This window comes from Trichechus manatus, unplaced genomic scaffold (assembly GCF_000243295.1).
Source record: "Trichechus manatus latirostris isolate Lorelei unplaced genomic scaffold, TriManLat1.0 scaffold00021, whole genome shotgun sequence".
In the NCBI taxonomy this organism is placed as follows: Eukaryota; Metazoa; Chordata; class Mammalia; order Sirenia; family Trichechidae; genus Trichechus; species Trichechus manatus.
In genome coordinates, this window is record NW_004443957.1 from 22,043,839 (window position 1) to 22,062,367 (window position 18,529).

Sequence of the window (18,529 nt, forward strand, 5' to 3'; positions counted from 1 at the left end):
GCTTAAAACATATTCCTTCTGAACTGTATTGTTAAAGAGAGCTGCTTCTTCCAGCTTGATCTGTAAAATGCTTACAGCTTGCCTCAATTACTAAAATACCAGGACACTTCTCATATAACATCATTAAACAGCCTCCATCCCTACCTCCCTCCCCCCCAGCACTGCCTCCCTCCAAACACAGGGGTATCCGGGACCATTGTGATGTGGCCATGCAAGTATTCTATTTGGTATCAAAAAGACATAGATGAATAAGACATTTCCTGCTCACTCGACTAAGAGAGGCAAACATTTAGGTTAAAATTACTACAAAACACGGTGTGGTGGAGGGAACGCTGAGAGGGGAAGAGACTGATTCTCCCTAGAGCAAGTGGGGGAAATGTCACTAGAAGATAGGATGTTGGAACAAGATCATAAAGACTAAGAGGCCAAGTAGAGAAGGCTGGGGAGCGGAGATGAAGAAAGGGAACAATATATGTGAAGGCACAGCCTTCGTTGTACAGGAGGACCCAACAGTTTGGGACACAATGGGTGATTCATCCTGCTGTTTATTTGGTAGTAGAGAGTAGATAAACCATAGCTTAGGTAACCATTTTCTCTTTGGGATATTATATTGATTTTTTTTCATGACTAATAAAAATGCTGCAATGAAAATATTTGTACATATATTTTTGACAACTTTATGGAAGTATAATTTACATGCCATATAATTTACTCATTGTAAGTATACAATCCAATGATTTTTAATAAATTTACCAACTTGTGCAACCATCACCACACTCCAGCTTTAGAACACTTCCATCACCCCAGTAAGATCCCTCATGACCACTTACCATTGGCCTACACACCCATGCTCAGCCCCAGGTAACCAATGTGTATATTTATATATATATTTGGGGTTTTGTCTTTGATACCAATGGCTGTGATTGCTATAATGAAGGGTATGAACATTTTAATGACTCATAAAACATATCAACAAATTGCTTTTCCAAGAATCCATACCATTTTCCACTGCTGCCAGCAATATATGAGAGTCCCATTTTGTTGTACACGCTCAAGAATTGGGTGTCACTATTTTTAAACAATACGTCATTGTTTTAATTTGCATTTTTGATTACTGAAGCAGACCATTTTTCCATTTGTTTATTGGTTTTATTTTGTTCTGTATGAGTTTTTAGTTTATAACCTTTTCTTATGAGGATCCTCTTGCTACTAATTTTTATTATATTTGTGTAAGCTTCTCATAAACTTTTATCTTTTGAATATTTATGCTACAGGTATGTTTCCAAACGTGAGATTTGCCTTTTTATTTTGATTTTTTTTTTATTTAATTTGACACCCAGAGCCTCATTTTTACATAATCAAATGTGTTAATCTTTTTATTTTTATTTGTGATTTTGTTGTTGTTGCTCCTTCAAGGCTAAAATAGTTATCTCCCTTCCCAGAGCTTTGACAAAAGTTCTGTTTTATGCTATTATATTAGTGATTCTCTTGGAATCTGGTGACCTCTTTTGTCAGATCTTTAATTCTTACATATCTTAGGCTGTATTTCTAGAATGTCTTATTCGGTGCTGGTAAATTTTCTTTTTTTGTTTGTTTCTTTTTTCTTTTTTGATGGGTGCATTTAAAAAAATAAAAGGAAAAACTGACACACATCCAAGGGAGGAAGACTTATATGGAAACCATGTTATTCACAAGTAATGGAAGCAGGGATGCTGTTGGTTGGGAAAGACTTAACCTCTGGTTCCCAAAACCAAGACTGAGCCATTCTGTGGGAGTTACAGAGAGGCAAGATTTGGGCTCAGATGATTAACAGTTTCATGGACAGCTTGGAAAAGCATCTGACATTTCAAGCAGAAAAGAAGGCGCCCTGTCCCAAATGTGATAAATGGAGGCTTCTCCTACATCAGATAGAAGATCAGATAGGAAAACCTCTAGCTAGGTCCCCTTCCAATTCCAAAATTTCAGAATTTTCTAGACATTTTTCAGCTGTTCAGCATGTTCCAGGTATTGCTCCAAGTCCTGGGGATACCACAGTGAATAAACCGAAGCCTCTGCTCACTCAGCGCCTCCATTCAAGGGGGAAGACAGTCCATCAAGAAATAATATATTAATAATGTCAGGTAATAAGTAATATAAAGAAAAATGAAGCAGGGTGCAAAGTACTATTTTGTATAGAATATCCAGAGAAGGAGGAGCCCTGGTAATGCAATGGTTAAGCACTTAGCTGCTAACTGAAAAGGCAGCCATTTGAACCTACCAGCCACTCTGAGGGAGAAAGATGTGGCAGTCTGCCTCTGTAAAGATTTACAGCCTTGGAAACCCTACAGGGTAGTCCTACTCTATAGGGTCAGTATGAGTCGGAATCCACTCCAGGGCAATGAGTTGGTTTTTGGTTTCGGTGAATTCAGGGAAGACCTCTCTGATGAGGTGACCTTTGAGCAGAGTTCTAGAAGGTGAGAAGTAATGGATGGGTGGAGGTGGGGTGTGGAGCTGTCTGGGAAGGAGGAAGAACAAGCCCCCATGCCCTGAGGTGGACGTGTCTGCCTTTTTGAGGATTGGTGGTGCAGTGGTTAAGAACTATGGCTGCTAACCAAAAGGTCGGCAGTTCAAATCCACCAGCCTCTCCTTGGAAACCCTATCGGGCAGTTCTGCTCTGCCCTATAGGGCTGCTATGAGTCAGGACTTGACGGCAAGACGACAATGGATTTGGTTTTTTGTTTTTGTTTTTTTTAAGCTCCTTAGAAGCTTTTAGAGTCTACACCAGAATGCCCCTGTGGTTCTTTCAAACAACCCTTCCTTGTCTGTATCCTTGGGAGTTTCCATTCTTGAGCTTGCTGGGGCCTCGTGGGGATCTTGCTCTCTGCAGCATTCAGTGTGTCCTTTGCACAAGGGTGGGATTGTGTCTAACGCTCCCTAATTCTAACTGTGTAAAGCGTCATTACAAAGACTTCCATTTTGTGGTCCCTTCAAGGGGAAGGGGCATGCTTCAACTAAGAGAATTGCTGTGTATCTCCCAAGCTGGGCTCACTCCCAGTTCCTGCCTGCTGATAGCTGAAGGTTTTAAGGTTCTCTTTTTAGCACCTTTCTTTAAAAAGTTAACTGAGACATGAAGTCATGTTGCAGAAGGGATCCCACTATCTTGCTCAAGGGGCTAGTGAGAACATGGGGCCCCATGTGATGCTGAGATGAGGCCCCTTCAACAACAGGGCTTCCTCAGGCTCCCCTTTCTTAGAACTGCCTCCAAAGGCCATATGGTAGCCCTTACCGTCAGTGTGTTTTTGATTTCCAAGTTTTCTGTTACTAAAGTATTTGCTTCTCAGAGCTGCTGACAGAATGATAATAACAAAAGTGAAACTGATTTGAATTAAGTTATCAAGTTACCAAGTCACTGTAGATATAAGCAGCCCTGTGGTCTTGGGCCTTCCCCAGCTTCTTTAAGGTTTCCTCCCAAGTCACAGGGCCACTCCTACCTTGCAGGGTTGGTGCAGATAGTAAATGGTATCATATCTGTAAAGCCTTTAATGCAGCTTTCTTCCTCCTCCTCATGACGGTCATTTCAGAGGAGTAAATGCTTGGGAAATGAAAGCTGCACAGTCTTGCCTTTACAAAGAAGGTTTCTATATATTTGTCCCTCAGAAGGGGGGCATTCTGATGGTAGCCGGCAACTTGGAAGGTCTGAATTGCCCCTTTGGCTACATAGCCCTGTAAGCCATTTACAGAGTTGGAGACACTGCTTTATCAATGAGTAGAACCATTTGTGAGTGTGTATATGTGTGTGAGTGAGTGTGTCCATGTGTATTGCTTCCAGGTTCTGCCTCATGAACGAGATGCCCTCTGAACCCCCACAGTGGCTTACAGCGCCTTTGATTTGAGGACTCATTTAGACCTAAGAAGTGAACGGACTTAAGTTTCTCCTATAGAACCTTTATTCATGTACATGGGGCTCTGAAGTCTGGAGTGCAAGGCTGAGGTGGGAGGAAGGGGCTCCCTGACACCTGTCAGATCACAGCCTATGACCACAGTCCTCACTCACCTGGTAGCCACAAGAGAAAGCCCCAGTGCTCCTGCCAGGGGACTGAACGAGCACAGGGTTTGTAATAACAACTATTACAACGATAGTAGTAATAGTAATAATAGCAGCAGCTAACATTTATTGACTATGTGCCAAACACTGTATTTTTCCCATTTAATCCTAATCACAACCCTATGGGATGAAAACCATAATTATCCCCAAGAAACCAAAGCCCAGTAACTCGCCCAGTGTCACTCAACAGTATATGTGCCATACCTTCGCTTAGAGTGGTCTCTTTCCTTTCCTAATAAAACTGCTATGAAAGCGCCACGAGCCTTGCCTTTTTCCTCCAGCTGAACACCCAGCTCCCACTTGCTAGTCTTCTCTCTGAACTCCATGAGTTGAGCCTGTATGGAGAACATCATTTGTATTCGTGTTCACATGTTTGAATGTGTCCTCATCCCCATTTGAGAATAATTTCCCTACTGTCAGGGACCATGAGGGCCTCGTCTTTTCTGGTTCTTTACCCTGGGCCTCCTCGGTCTGAGCCAAGGCTAGGGCCGGCATCTGATGGGCAGTGTCACGGGGATGCTGCCGATGGGGATGGCTGCTGAGATCACTTCTCTGCCCAGGAAGATTGGTTACACATCTTCTCAGCCAGGGATAGGCTTTATGCAGCGTGTAAAAGAAGCCTGAGATGACTCTGAGCTCGGGCACTCTGCAAGAGGTGAGAGTTGGCAATCCGATGGTGGAGGGAACCACAGCGTGCCAATTAGTGAATCACATTCAAAAAGAGCAAGCACTTTGGGGCCATTTACTATGGGAGCAGGCAAGCTCTCATGCATTTGCAGGCCCTGAAGACTTCAACATTGAGTTGAAACTTTTTTATTTATCAAACACACACACATACATCACCCAAACCTATTGCTGTGGAGTCAGATCCGACACATCGCAACACTATAGAACAGAGTAGAACTGCCCCATAAGGTTTCCAAGGCTATAGTCTTTACGGAAGCAGACTGTTACATTGTTCTCCCACATAGCAGCAGCTGGGTTCGAACCGCTGACCTTTTAGTTAGCAGCCGAGCACTTTAATTACTGAGCCAAAAGGGCTCCTTATACATCACCCAGGTACTCTTAATCACTTTACTAATATTAGCTCATTTAATCTTCACAGCAACCCTGTGAAGTAGGTAGTATTGTTATCGCCACTTTACAGATGAGAAAACTGAGACACAAAGAGGTAGTTTGCTCAAGTTGCCACAGCTAGTAAGTAGCAGAGCTAGGATTAGCACCCAGCCATGTGGTACAATAATTCATTATGTTGACATTTAAATATTTAAAAAATGTGAATTATTTCCAAGGTAGTGTGACAAAGAAAATATAATTCATTTGAGAAATAATTATATGAAAAATTATTATTTTCTTTAAGTATTAGTATGTTTTAGGAATAAGTTCTAATTATTTAGGAAATTCTGTTTCTTAAAAGGAATAGTCTCCCCAAAACTGGTACATGTAGTATGCATTTAAAAAAAAAAAAACAACAACCAAAAAATAATATGTGATTACACAAATATATATATAAGCGTATGTGTGTATGGGTATGACTATGTGGGTACGTACGTGTGCACAGATAGATGTATCTATAGGCATCTGTACATAACAGGTATGTATGTATATGCATGTATATTCATATATATAATAAACTCACATATGGGACATAGTTACAGATATTTCTTAGACATAACCAAATACCTCGCAGGATTTGTTTTCTAGATTTGAAGGCTTAGTATCATAGTCTCATGAGACAACTCAGTTAATTGGCATACTATAGTTCATAAAGTAAATGGTCTACATCCCAATGTGGTGAGTAGTGTCTGGGATCTTAAAAGCTTGTGAGCAGCCATCTAAGATACACCTGTTGGTTTCTACTTATCTGGAACAAAAGGGAAAGAAGGAAACGAAAGACTCAGAGAAGAAACTAGTCTATAGGACTAATAGTCTGCACAAACCATGGCCTCTTCTACCCTGAGACCAGAAGAACTAGATGGTGCCTGGCTACCACTACGACTCTTCTGATCACAATAGATGGACTCTGATAGAACAGGAGGAAAATGTGGAACAGAACTCAAATTCTTAAAAAAGAACAGACTTACTAGACCAGTTGAGACTAGAAGACTCCCTGAGATGATTGCTCTGAGATACTCTTTAAACCTTAAACAAGAAATATCCCCTGAAGTTACCAATATCACTGAACAATTTGTCTAGAAATTGTTAAATGGGAACCTAATTTGCTGTGTAAACTTTCACCTGAAGCATATAAAATATTATTAAAAAGAAAACTTGGAAGGATGCAAATAGTAGTAACCCTTGACTTTTACAAAGCCCTTTTCTGAGGCATTGTCTCTCTCGAGCCTCACCAAGACAACCCAGTTAGGCCGGATGTGGAGTCTAAATCCTAGTCCCAACCATGCCTATGTGGAATATATAACCTAGTGGAGAAAGGATGAAACGGGTTCAAAACTAATGATTGTATATGGTCCTTAAGCCTTCAAGTAATCTGTTTTGTTAGAAACGAATCAAAAGCATCTTTGCCTTTCTTATGCATCCATCACATACCAAGCCTAAACCTAGATATATTACACATACTCAGTGAATCCTTGTGTGTTTATTTTCTTTAATCCCTGTGTTTTAATTTAGAGCAGATTTAAAACTGTGACTTCCCTGGATCACACACCATCCTCTTTCGTCAAGTTGTTTAAGCTCCAGGCGTGAGAATATAGCCCACAGAATGTGTGCAGCTCTGGCCCCAGATGAGAGTGACTTGTTTTTGCATTTTCTTGATTAAAGATAGTGGATTCTTGAATAGATATCCCTTTGGTAACTTCTTGATGAAAGGTTGAATCTTTTGTATACCTATTAAAGTGTGCGTTCTTACCAACACAAAGGGCATAATTGAGGCTCAGTAAAACTCCCATGCCTTGAGGTACATATTCTACAACAGTTGATGTCAAGTTGATTACGATTCATGTGTATGACCCCATGTGTATCAGAGTAGAACTGTGCTCCATAAGGTTTCCAGTGGCCAGTTTTTTGGAAGTAGATCACCAGGCCTTTCTTCCAAGGCACCTCTGGGTGGACTTACACCCTTTCAGTTAGCAGCCCAACGCGTTAACCGTTTGCACCCCCAGGGACTCCATAAGGTTCATATAGTTCATATTATCAGCTAACAAGTATTTATGACGTGTCTACCATGTGCCCAGTAGTGGCTGATAAATCCTGGAGTCTTTTTTAGAGACAAATACTGAGAGCAAATTGATTACAAGTAACTGTTTCAGGCTCTGCTCTGAATTTCTCATTCACATGTTGTTCTTTTCTTTCCCTAAGGGTCGAGATTACTGTTCCGAAGAAGAGGATGTCACATAGCGCCAATTCCACCACTCAAACCAGGAACTGCTACTGTGTAAATAGGTTACACCCCCCCAGTTGAAATCTTTGCAAAAGTTGGTTCTCTTCAGCGAACAGCACTATAACAAAAGAAGATCGTTCCATATCGTATGCCCCATTCAATTACAGTGTTTCTTAACGAACTTGCAAAAGGAATCTTGCTAAAAACAAACAAAAAACTGTTATCGAACTTTCTTTGTTGCTGCTAGTTAACACTTGTTGCAACTTTTCACTTCTCTTGTGTCCAGGTATGCAGCAAACTTCTGCAGTTTCACCTTAAAGATACTGTTGGTTTTACAGATGCTCTCCAACCTATTTTCTATAAGATGAGGTAGTGGTGAACTCAGATATCGAACTTCTATTCTAAGATGGTTCCACTTCTTAGACAAGTGTCTCTTTCCCTGTCTCCTTCCTCCCCATCTCTCCCGAGCAGTCCAGAGACGGACTGAGCCTTGCTTCTCACTGGCAATGCTGAGCTTTGGACATGGGATGGTGGCTATGGCAAGCCTTGTTTCTCTGCTGAGAAGAAGTAGAGAAGCTATTATTGATTAAAAGCATGTTGTGACGTGACTCCTGGAAGTGACCCAGGAGCGAGCGGCAGGTTGTTTCATATAATAGTATCTTAACCAAGGATTAAGCTTGCAACATTGGCTTTGCTCAGATGCTAATGGAAGTGTGATCACAATCACTTTGAATCCCTCTTCCCCACTTTTTTTTCTAAGAAAATAAACATTTTACTGTTTTTATGTATCTTTGTCTTCTACCATTCATCCCGCTCAGTGTTTTAAGATGATCCTGGGTACAGAAGTGGCGCCCTCCATTGCAGTGACACTGATAATGGGCCTCAGTATCTCCCTACCCTCCCATGAATCATCAAGCATTAGCAGGGCTATAAGTGGTCAGAAGAGATGAGGGGACATCACAAGACTTCGGAGGAGGGCCTGAGACCACCTTGTTACCTTTCACTTTTGTTGGCAAATAAACCATCCTATTTCCTTGTTTCTTCACTTCATAATGCTACATGAGCCTTGCCACTTCCTCTTCCTCTTAGTTCGAGCACTGGATACTAATACAACAAGAAGTGTTTGCCTACTAGGAAACGTAGCACCTTGACATAGATGGTGATATTTGGAGATACGAAAGCCAAAAGCTCCTGGGTGTGATGGGAGATATCAACTGTGTCTTTCTGTAGAGTTTATTTTTCCATATTCTATGAAGAGAATGAGCTCTTCTCAAAGACAGAAGTAGTATTTTTAGCAAATATTGTCACAAGTAAATAGTACTCAAAAGGGAAAAAAAATAACTTGTATTTTTTTAATGAGTCTGATAGCTTTGATGAGGGTTCTCTTTGTTACTTTTGGGGGAGAGGGGGCCCTCTATTAAATGCCATGCCAGCAGTCCAGGTTTGGGTTTGTCCCAAAAAACAGTATGAGCACCATATGTTTCTCTCTTTTGTGGATTGTCAATTTGAAGGGCCTCCATGTCAGCCACAGGGCCACCCTCCAGTGGTCGGTAGTTAAGACGTCCTGGGTAGTCAAGAGACCGCAGGCCACGCTATAGAATACAGAGCTAAATTTGTGCTTGCTGCGAAGATGAGCCTTAACTTCAGAATCCATCCATGTAACTGATGACACCATTGATGTGCTAACGAGATTTTTTATCTCCTTTGAGACAAGGGGCAGCCAAAGTGTGGGGCAAGAAATTCAGTCAAGTGCTATAGAAAATGGACTCAAATGTTAGCAACAAAAGCCCTTGATTCTTTCAGCCAGCAGCAGCTATTTTAGGGAGCAGCTGTGGTTGTTACATAAATAGAGATGCAGCCAAAATTTAAGGCTTTTTTATCCTGTTTCAAGCAGAAAAATGTAGGGAGAACCGAATAGCCTAGACTTTCAAGTTTCCTCCCTATGTATGGTTTTTGGCCAAGAGACTAAAATAGTTTTCCTGCTAGGCCTCACATCAAATGTGTTCACTAAGGACTTTGTTCACTGTTATGTGGATGGGCTTTTTCCTGGGATTTCTTGTTCTTATCAAGCTAGGATGAAGCAAACGCTAAACATCTTCCATTTGACTCTGCTAGGTGTCGCAGACTCTGTCTTCTGAGAAATCACCACCTTCTTCTACGTGAAGATGAAACATACTCATATCGTGTTTCTTACAGTCACCTTTAACATTTTGACATGTTACCCATGTGCACAGAACTCAGTGTTTCTTGGGAACCTGATGTTTGCATGTTGTCCCCAGGAACCAGTGGCTTTTCACCTGGAGTTCTGTCTCCTGTGTTGAACACTGGATACATCCTTGATGTGCCCAACTGCTTTCATCTTCATGCGCATTTGGGACGTCTAGAAATAGATCCGAGAAATGGGGCGGTTGAGCTGGTTCTCACGAAATGCTTAATTGTTAGCAATGCTCAAAACTGTCTGTTTTCCATTTGTTGGTGTTAATCATAAAATTGTCAAGTGATTTGTGTTTGTACTTTTTTTTTTAATGCCTTCTGAAAGGATCTAAAGCAAAAATATTTGGGCTTTTTTTCTGTGTATCCAAACATTAAGCAGATTGCCTCAGGTACAATGAAAAGGATAATCCCTTGTACATGCTGATGCATTCTGGTCACTGTTAACTCCAGAGAACTCAGGGAGAGGGAAGGAGGAGAGGGAGGGAAATGGCCCGGTGGATAGAGACAGAACAAGGATGAGAAATGGGCTGAGAAGCATTTAGCAGAGAGTTGATAGGATGGCTATGTGCCAGGTACAATTCAAAGTCCAGCTGCCTGGCGGCCAGTGGGTGGGGCAGGACTGTTGGCAAGATTCACAGCTGTATTACACACGCCTTATGTACTCTGAGTTGTAGAGTTGTGAAAGTTCAGCAGTGTATATGAAGCTTTCTTTTAGTTGGCGGAGATTCAGGATCACGTACTGCTCTTATAACTGAATGTGTGTTTGTTACTGGCAACGAACCTTAAAAGAGGCTTTTACCTCAGTGATGCCTCCTGGCCCCGGGCTTAAGCACAGAGCACAGAGTGGTGTTATGGTCTATTTAGGGACAAAGGAGCTACAAAGTCCAAAGACAAGAAAACTAGGTCAGCCCTCAGAAGCAGCAGCGGCCACCCAACAGCCTGCTGGGAACCAGGTCTCTCCCCGTCTGCACTGCCCATGTCTGAGACTGGCTTTGGTGACCATGCCTGAGACTGGGCTTTGGTGAGTGGAATCAGAAATGACTTGACTGAGGAGTAGCCTTGGTTCTTTAGGCCCCTGGCCAAGCGCCTTCACCTCAGGCGCTCACTGAGAACCACACTGGCGTTAGAATCAGCCACACCTGCAACCTGACAGCACCCAGGAGCATGCTGGGGACTGAAGGCATCCACTTCTTGGTTCCATATGATGCCATCCCCACTTTGCATCATAACTTTGTCCTCCTGCCAACCCCGTCGGCACTTTTTTTCTCTTAGGGACAGATTCTCCCATAAGCCAGGGGCTGCCTGCTACAAACAGAGATTATACCTCTTACAGATGTTACCTCAGTAACCTGTGCTGCAGGTGGGCATACTGATTAGAAGTCCTCCTTAGACATTGCACAAGAATTTAAAAGAGTGCTCCATTTCTACCAGTCTTAGGAAAGGAACTTGGTTAATTAGGTTGGTTTTATAGGAAGAAAAACGATCAATTTCTTACTCCAGGAAAATACTGACTCTGAATTTTGGACTGTAGGCCTCTGGTGTGTTCTTTATTAAAAGCAAAACAATTGGTATTCAAGGTTCCCTCCTTCCCCCTCCCACAAACCTCCAAAAGGGGGGAAAAAGGCATTAGATTGCACTTTATAATTTTACATAAAATTTGCCTTCCATGCTTTTCCCCCTGAAAGGCATTCTCAGAGCTTATTTCTTTGTATCTCTGAGAAATTGGACTGTTTGTTAGTTGCTTAAAACTCCATTGGAAAAATAAGGTAGGGTAGGGAGGACGGAATGTGTATTTAAGGACATAATGAAAAGGTGGTTTGAAGTGGGAGCTTTGGCTTACCAGACCCCAGTGCCCTGGCGTGAATTTGGGAGACAATCAGCTTTCACACTGCAAATGTCCCTACAGAACACATTGTAGAATTTCATGAATGCAGTCTATAAATTGCCTTTTGCCAATGAATAGACGTATTTTACCAAGGTGAACAAAATATCCTTGACTTAAGCAGTCACCTTTTTTTTTGTCTCTGGAAAAGGGTCAAAAGCTGTGGTACAAAATAAGGCTTGCAGGTGGATATATTTAACTTTGTCACAAACCTTAGGACTCTGTAGCTATGCCATGTTTTTCAGGTGACTCTTGTACCTTATCTAGGATCTATTCTAATCAGTGGGGAAGTGGAAAAAGGAACTAATATTATTTACTCACTATGTGCCAGATACTATGCCAGGCATTTTATAATTGTTTTGTATAATCCTCCCAATAATTCTGTCAAGTGAATCTATTACCCCCATGTTCTAAGAAGTGTATCTTAAGTGTAGAATGCATCTATCCATCCTAAATGCTCATAGTGAAAGTAGGAAAGATGTCATTCAAACGTTTTCCAAAAATTTTTATTAGTACTATATATGCCCTTTGCAACACTGTGAAAACATCCCTTTGGGGGCATCTACCTTCTGGAATCTCTCCTTGGCTCATCACCAGCTTGGCTTTCTCTTGGGGAGTGTTTTACTTGGCTATCCCATCTGATGAGCGACACATAAGCCAGGAGAGGCCATTGGCTAACAGGCCAGCTTTAGTGCCCAGAAGGAAAAGGCTTTGGGAATTTAGGCATGTCTCTCCCCTTGAAATCCTTTCAGAGTTTGGAAAAAGAACCTGGCACATCTGCAGTTAGATACCAGATGCAGCCAGAACAGGCTTCTGGGGACTGATTTCTCTCCTGGCTTCCCAATGCTTCCTGTTTCATCATAGGCTGCACCTGTGACCTCCAAAAACCTTGCAGAGAGGTTTGGTAGAATGTGACCTCCAACAATGGAGGAAAGGTAGTGCCTGGACCATTGGCTTATACTGAAATCCTCACGTACCAGCTGCCTGTTTGTGTAGGCCAGAGTTTGATGTCTGTTTTTTTGGTCTTTAAATGGGGATCTGCATTTTCCAGGCTGGTTTAAGCACTGAAACTAGATGTGAATGTCTTTCAAGACCTTAAGTGGTTTGGATACTCAGACAGTGACTTGGATGGTCATTAAAATAAGTTTTAGGTGATGTTCTGCCCTCCACCACCCATGGCTTAGGTCACCCTAAGAGGTCACTGTAGTCACTCTCAGCACTGGGCGTTCACTCCTTAATACAGAAATGCCAAGTTGCTTGTTGAGATGGTTCATCCTGATGTCTCCTCCAACCCCCACCCAAACCTCTCTTCCTTTCCCCAAGCTGTTTGAATCCAAGGGCTATAAGCTGGGTTGTACCTGGTTTGGAGCCATATAGGGGACAGCTTCTGGGTCACCCTGACCTGTCTTTAGAGGCCCTAAGGCTAAAAATACCTCTTGGGTGCAGACAGGCCTAGGCCCAGAGATGAGGGAACACACTAAATACATGGGAAGAAGCAGCAGAGGGTGTTCCTGTTTGGTATGTGGTGCCTGCATCTTCACCAAAGGCGTCTGCCCTCTGACATTCCTCCCCTGAGCAGGTCACCAGAGTGCACCACTGAGCCTGTCGAAGAAGGGGGATGTTTAAAAAAAAAAGCACAGATGACGTGTATGCAAATACAAACTGCCAGCAAACCTAGACTGCTGCCGGGACCCCATGGCGAGTGCAGGTGCAGGGACAGGGACACCATGGAGCTTGGTGGGTGTGGGTCAGGAGAGGCCCAGAGACTACTAGAGTCCCTTTACAGAGACAATTTGTGGTGCCTTTCAGGTTTTCCAAAGAACCTATTCAGTGTTGAAAGCACTGGGTTTTTTCTTTTCTTCTCCTTTCTTTCCTCTCTCTTTTTTTCTTTCTCCCCAGAAAATTAGGAAAGTTTATACAGATGGAAAAATAAGCATTAGATGCATCAAAATGCTAACTGTGAGCCAACATGGTTTTCACCAACCCAAGAAAAAGGCTCAAAGAGGTGACATAATCTGCCTGAAAGGTTGGAGGAATTTTGGGCTGAAGGCGGTTTTCCTAGCAGAGTCACTCTGGTCCTCTGCTCGGGGACCCCAAAAGGCCCTTGTTGTTCTTGGGGCTGACCTGTTTTCCAAGACCTCTGCAGCTTCCCTCCTGAGTCCGCCTGCCATGCCTCCCAGGACCATTGGTTTCTAGACCTTTGGAAATACCTTAGCTCCAACACCCACTCTCCTCCTGGATAGTGCTCCAGCCCCTCCCTGAGGAAGGTCTAGTTCTGGTCTGGTGGTTCCCACAGGACTAGGTGTTTTCAGGCTAATTTGGCCTCAGCAACCCTGATGCTTGAAACGTATACAACATTTGGCCTCACACACACCCACTTTGGAACTCAGACCCTGGCATGTGTGGTCATGGAATACAGGCAGAGTTTCCCCCTTGCAGCTCCTCCTGCTACCCCAGTGGGGGCCTCGCCCCTCGGGTGCACTTCTCCCCGTGCTCACTCACCTCCACCTCAGCACCACGAAAGGGTGGAAAACGCCTCCATGCAAGAGGCCAATGGCTGTGTGTTTGTTCTTCTGGAGGGTGTTCACATTTTATTTAGGAACAAGGCCTTACAATCGAGGAAAATCTAGTGGCAGGATCGCAAAGCATCAGCTCTCAGTCAGGTCAGGAAGGCCTCTTGGGGCCCAGCTTTTCTCAGCACCTGCAGTAGCTTCACCAGATGCACGCGTGAGCACGGAAGGCGGGCCGCGCAGTCGTTCTGCCTGCGCGTGAATTCTGTAAAGCACTGGGCTCCCATCTGTCTAGATGGCACCACCTCTATCAGCGAACACTTGACGAGATGCCCTGCCCATATATGTTTATTTATTCTTCATTTATTTAAAGCTCATATTCATGTACTCCTGTACCCATACTTCAGGCACATTGTTTTTAAAAAGTATGCAACATAGAAATTTTAAAAGAATAAGATACAAAATACTGTAAGCAGAATTTCTGGTGTTTTCTCTCTGAACCCCTGAGGGGGACCTTGGGTGCCCTCAGTATGTGCATACTCTACCTTGGCCGCCACTGCTTTAGAGCAAATGATCGTACCTTGATGGCATTCCAAACCGTGTGCCAGCACTCGGCCTGCAGGGTAAGATGGTGGAAATCACAATCCCTAGGAGCGTCTACTCCGGGAGGTGAAGCAAGCAAAATCACAGCAACATAAATTTAAGTAATTTCCAAATCCTGACAGAAGAGCTATCTTAAGCAGTAGTGGCTACAGGTGCTAAGAATAGGTCAGGGAACCCTGTACAGAGCCGTGGGATTTTTCATCAAGGAAGATGACTTGTTTTCCCTCTCTGGTTCTCCAGAAGTGGACATTTTGCAATGTCCCTGGATCTCTGATGATTTGAACTCCTTGAAACCCCCCAGGTTCTTCAGCAGTACTGCTCCCCACAGCCCCGGTGGGCCCACGTAGCTTGAATATTATTTTTAGTTTGACCACCAAGATGTTATGATGATTTTGTTCCATTTTGAAAAGGGTCTGAGGAAGTGTACAGGTCTAATTATATATACATATTTATACATGTGTATTTTTGTTTATTGTTACATTTTGACATGGAACTTTCTATTAAATAATTTTTAACAGTTGACTTTGCTTTGTTCTTTTTTATGCCTCTCTTCTTTCCTGGATCTCAGGGAAGGGGGAGGGTTTCTTTTATGTTTCTGAAGAAGACTTTGCTGAAGTCCTTGCTAATGTACCTAAGGGCTTCCCCTTTCCCCTCCTTTATAGTCTCCTGTTTTCATGATATGTGCTACTTCTCGCACCTGCAGGAAGACCCCCCAACCTTGTTTTCATGTCCTCTGACTTTCAGGGCCAACCCAGTCTGTCCCATCAGCTTCCTCAAGTTCACGGACTTTATAAGCTACAAGAATAGTAATGAGACAAACGATGCCATGAGTCTTCTCCCTTGTGTGTGTTCCTTCTCTCTCTTACCCTCTTTCCCTCCGTCTCACCCCTTCCCTCCCTCTCCCCCCTCCCTCTTTCTCTTTTCACGTCTTCTTTCCCTCCCACTCTCTCTTCCTCCTTCTTCCCCTCCAGCTCCCACCACCACCACCACAAACACACAGGGTCCTAGCTGTGGGACTTAAACAAGTGTCTTAACCTTTCTGAGCTTAGTTACCTTTTCAGTAAAACCAGTATACTCTCATAGGTTTGTTTTGAGGCAATCCCAGAGTAAATGCTTAATAAACAAATATCTGTTTCATTTCCCTTTCCCCTCTTCACCAAGACTTTTTTGTTTATTCATTTTGCTCGTTCAGCCTGCCAATGCTTGTTAATTGCACAATGCGTTCCAGGCACAGGGGTCTCCAAATAAGGGAGCAAAAGATGTGAAGATTAAAGTCTAAGGCCGGAGATCTGTGCCTTATAGTCTCTATAATACCCACTCGTCAAACTCTGTGACTACCTGGCATATTTTGGAAGCTGAAAACAACCCACTGCACTGGCCTTCAGGAGCTATTGAAGAGAAACACACAAACGTACACACACATTCTCAGAGCACTTGTCAAAACTTGAAGCCAAGAGCAGCCTCCCTTTGCTCTGTTCTCCCTGTCACGTCAGCCTGTTCACCCCTGACTAGCGTGGGTCTGATGAGCCAGCCTCCTGCCCTCCACCCTTGCTCTTGGGAACAGATTTTCTTTGAGATTTCCTAATAGTGTGATGGTGAAAGCAAGGGTGGGTTTGGTGGAGGGAGAGGAAGGGAGGGTCAGCCAGCAAGTGGGGAAGGAATAGATAACTATTCCCAGACTTTTTTCCTCCAAGAAATAGAGCTGGAGGTTCAGATTTGCTGCTGAGTTTTATGGGCTGTCAGACAAGGCAAAAGCCCAAGCTTCTGCTCAAAGTAAATCCTGGCCTTAAGCTTGTTCTTTCAGAAACACCAAACCCATTTCTTCCAGCAGAGGCTCACTTGAAATCACAAAGGCCAGCCAACTTTAAAGAAGTCTCCAACTACACCCACCCAGGGACAGATTGCCCAGTAAGCAAGGTACGTGTAGGCTTACTTGTTCTTTCCTACTAATCTGTAGTGCACAATTTCACATGGTTTCATGTGAAACGCAGTTAGGCACATTCATACTTTGCTTCCTGGATAATCTGCCCCTGCACCCACCCCACGCCCACAAACTGGGCACTTCCTTTAACCACAGATGAGGGGTCAGGTTCAGGAGGAGACCTCTGCACCGCCTCCTGGTGCTCACTCCCTGAGCTCTAGTTAGCGAAGCGGCTTCCAGTTTCCTGACAATAGCTGGACTAAAGCCCCAGGCCAGTTGCCTGGAGTTCTCTTGCTTGGAAGCAGGAGTGGTAGAAAGTGGGATGTGAGTGATGGAGGGAGGAGGAAGCTCCGTTTAACAAAGCCTCAGCATTCAATGGGCTGGAGAAAAATGAGGGAGCAGACCACAAAAGCCCAGGAGCCAGCCAGTGCTAAAACTCAGCCTGTTCACTGGGATCACTGTTGTGAATTGGTGCTTCTGCTCATAAGGGGTCTTCAGATGACCACCACCACTGCCGCTGGCACTGCCCATCCACCATTTTCCTTCATAAAAGATTAAAAGAAACGATCTGGTGGTGGAGACAAAGCTATAACTACCTCAACTCACATCATGTTACCACCCAACCCCCTACTCTCCAATAGAACAAGCTTCCAGTCCACCAGGCAGCTCTCTGCTCCTCCCTTACCCCATACTATTTTCCCTCACCAGAAAAACTCCCCCATTTCTCCACCTCATCATGAACTTCGCAATCCACTTCAAATTTGCCACTCATATGAGGCCTTGTCCTATGACCCAAAGACACATCAATCTTTCCTGCTAAAGAACATCCCCTTTCAGGAGGGACCAGGTGGGGTTGGGAGGTTGGAGTACAGAGGTGACAAGGCTTGAACCAGGCAGTGTTTTGGTGTAAGATTGGGTCTCCAAGTACAAGATGGGGCCTAGAAACCAGGACAAATTCAAATACCGATGGAGAGCCAAGAAATACAGCAACCACGTTGTCAGTGCTGAGGAAGGTGACCACAAAGTAGAGCCTGGTCCAAGAGGGCAGCAGGTCCAGAAGCCACAATGGTAATTGAGAAGGCAATATGAGGAGAGACAGGAACACATGTGCACAAGGGTACCAAAATATAAGTAATATTGTAACATTTATAACACAGAAAAGTTGAGCACAATCTTAATGTCCATCAAAAGGAGAATGGGTAAAGAGTAATGTAGTCAAGGAAGGAGCCCTAATGGCACAGTAGTTAAGCACTCAGCTACTAACAGAAAAAGTCAGTAGTTTAAACCCACCAGTTGCTCCAAGGGAAAAGACGTGGCAGTCTGCTTCTGTAAAGATTACAGCCTTGGAAATTCCTATGTGACAGTTCTACTCTGTCCTACATGGTTGCTATGAGTAGGAATCGGCTCGATAGCTACAGGGAAATGTCATCAATCTTCTTTCAATATGAATGAACCTCAAAAACAACAGTGAATGAAAAACATGCAGAAGATACACTACAAGCTTGCAAAACCGTATAATATGGTGTGTATGGATACCTACATCCATAGTAAAAGTATAAAAACATGCACGGGAAAGATAAATACCAATTTCAGGAAAGTAAGAATAGAAGGAGGGAAATGGCACAAGAAGGGTTAATAATATTTTAGTCTTTTAAAATAGTAGCCAATGCAGGAGTTCCGGCAAAATGGCACTCTAGGCAGAAGCACCACACTGTCCCTCCACAGCAAAGATCCAAAAAACTAAGCCGAACAGAGAATACAACAATCCTGAAACCCTAAAATATCAAATGAAGAGATAAAGACCTCAGTCAAGCACCAAATGGAGTGAGAAAACTGACAGAGAACAGAGAGCGAGGAGAGATTCATGCAGAGGTCCCCTACCAGCTAACGCAGCGCAGATCCACCATCTTGGACTCCTATCGGAGACCAGCAAACGGGGGTACGAGAAAGCAGCCTCACGGAGCTTCCAGCGGGAGAC

The 18,529-nt window shown here is 43.5% G+C and overlaps 1 protein-coding gene across 1 annotated transcript in view; it reads left to right on the top strand.

Annotated features, from left to right (window-relative positions):
* Positions 1-8,207, top strand: part of CUNH1orf21 (chromosome unknown C1orf21 homolog) — a 289,318-nt gene extending 281,111 nt beyond the window's left edge. Inside the window, exon 6 of the mRNA XM_023728118.1 lies at positions 7,400-8,207. Within this exon, the coding sequence (XP_023583886.1) occupies positions 7,400-7,438 (39 nt within the window). The 3' untranslated portion in view covers positions 7,439-8,207. The remainder of the gene's footprint in view (positions 1-7,399) is intronic.
* Positions 8,208-18,529: the final 10,322 nt, after the last annotated feature.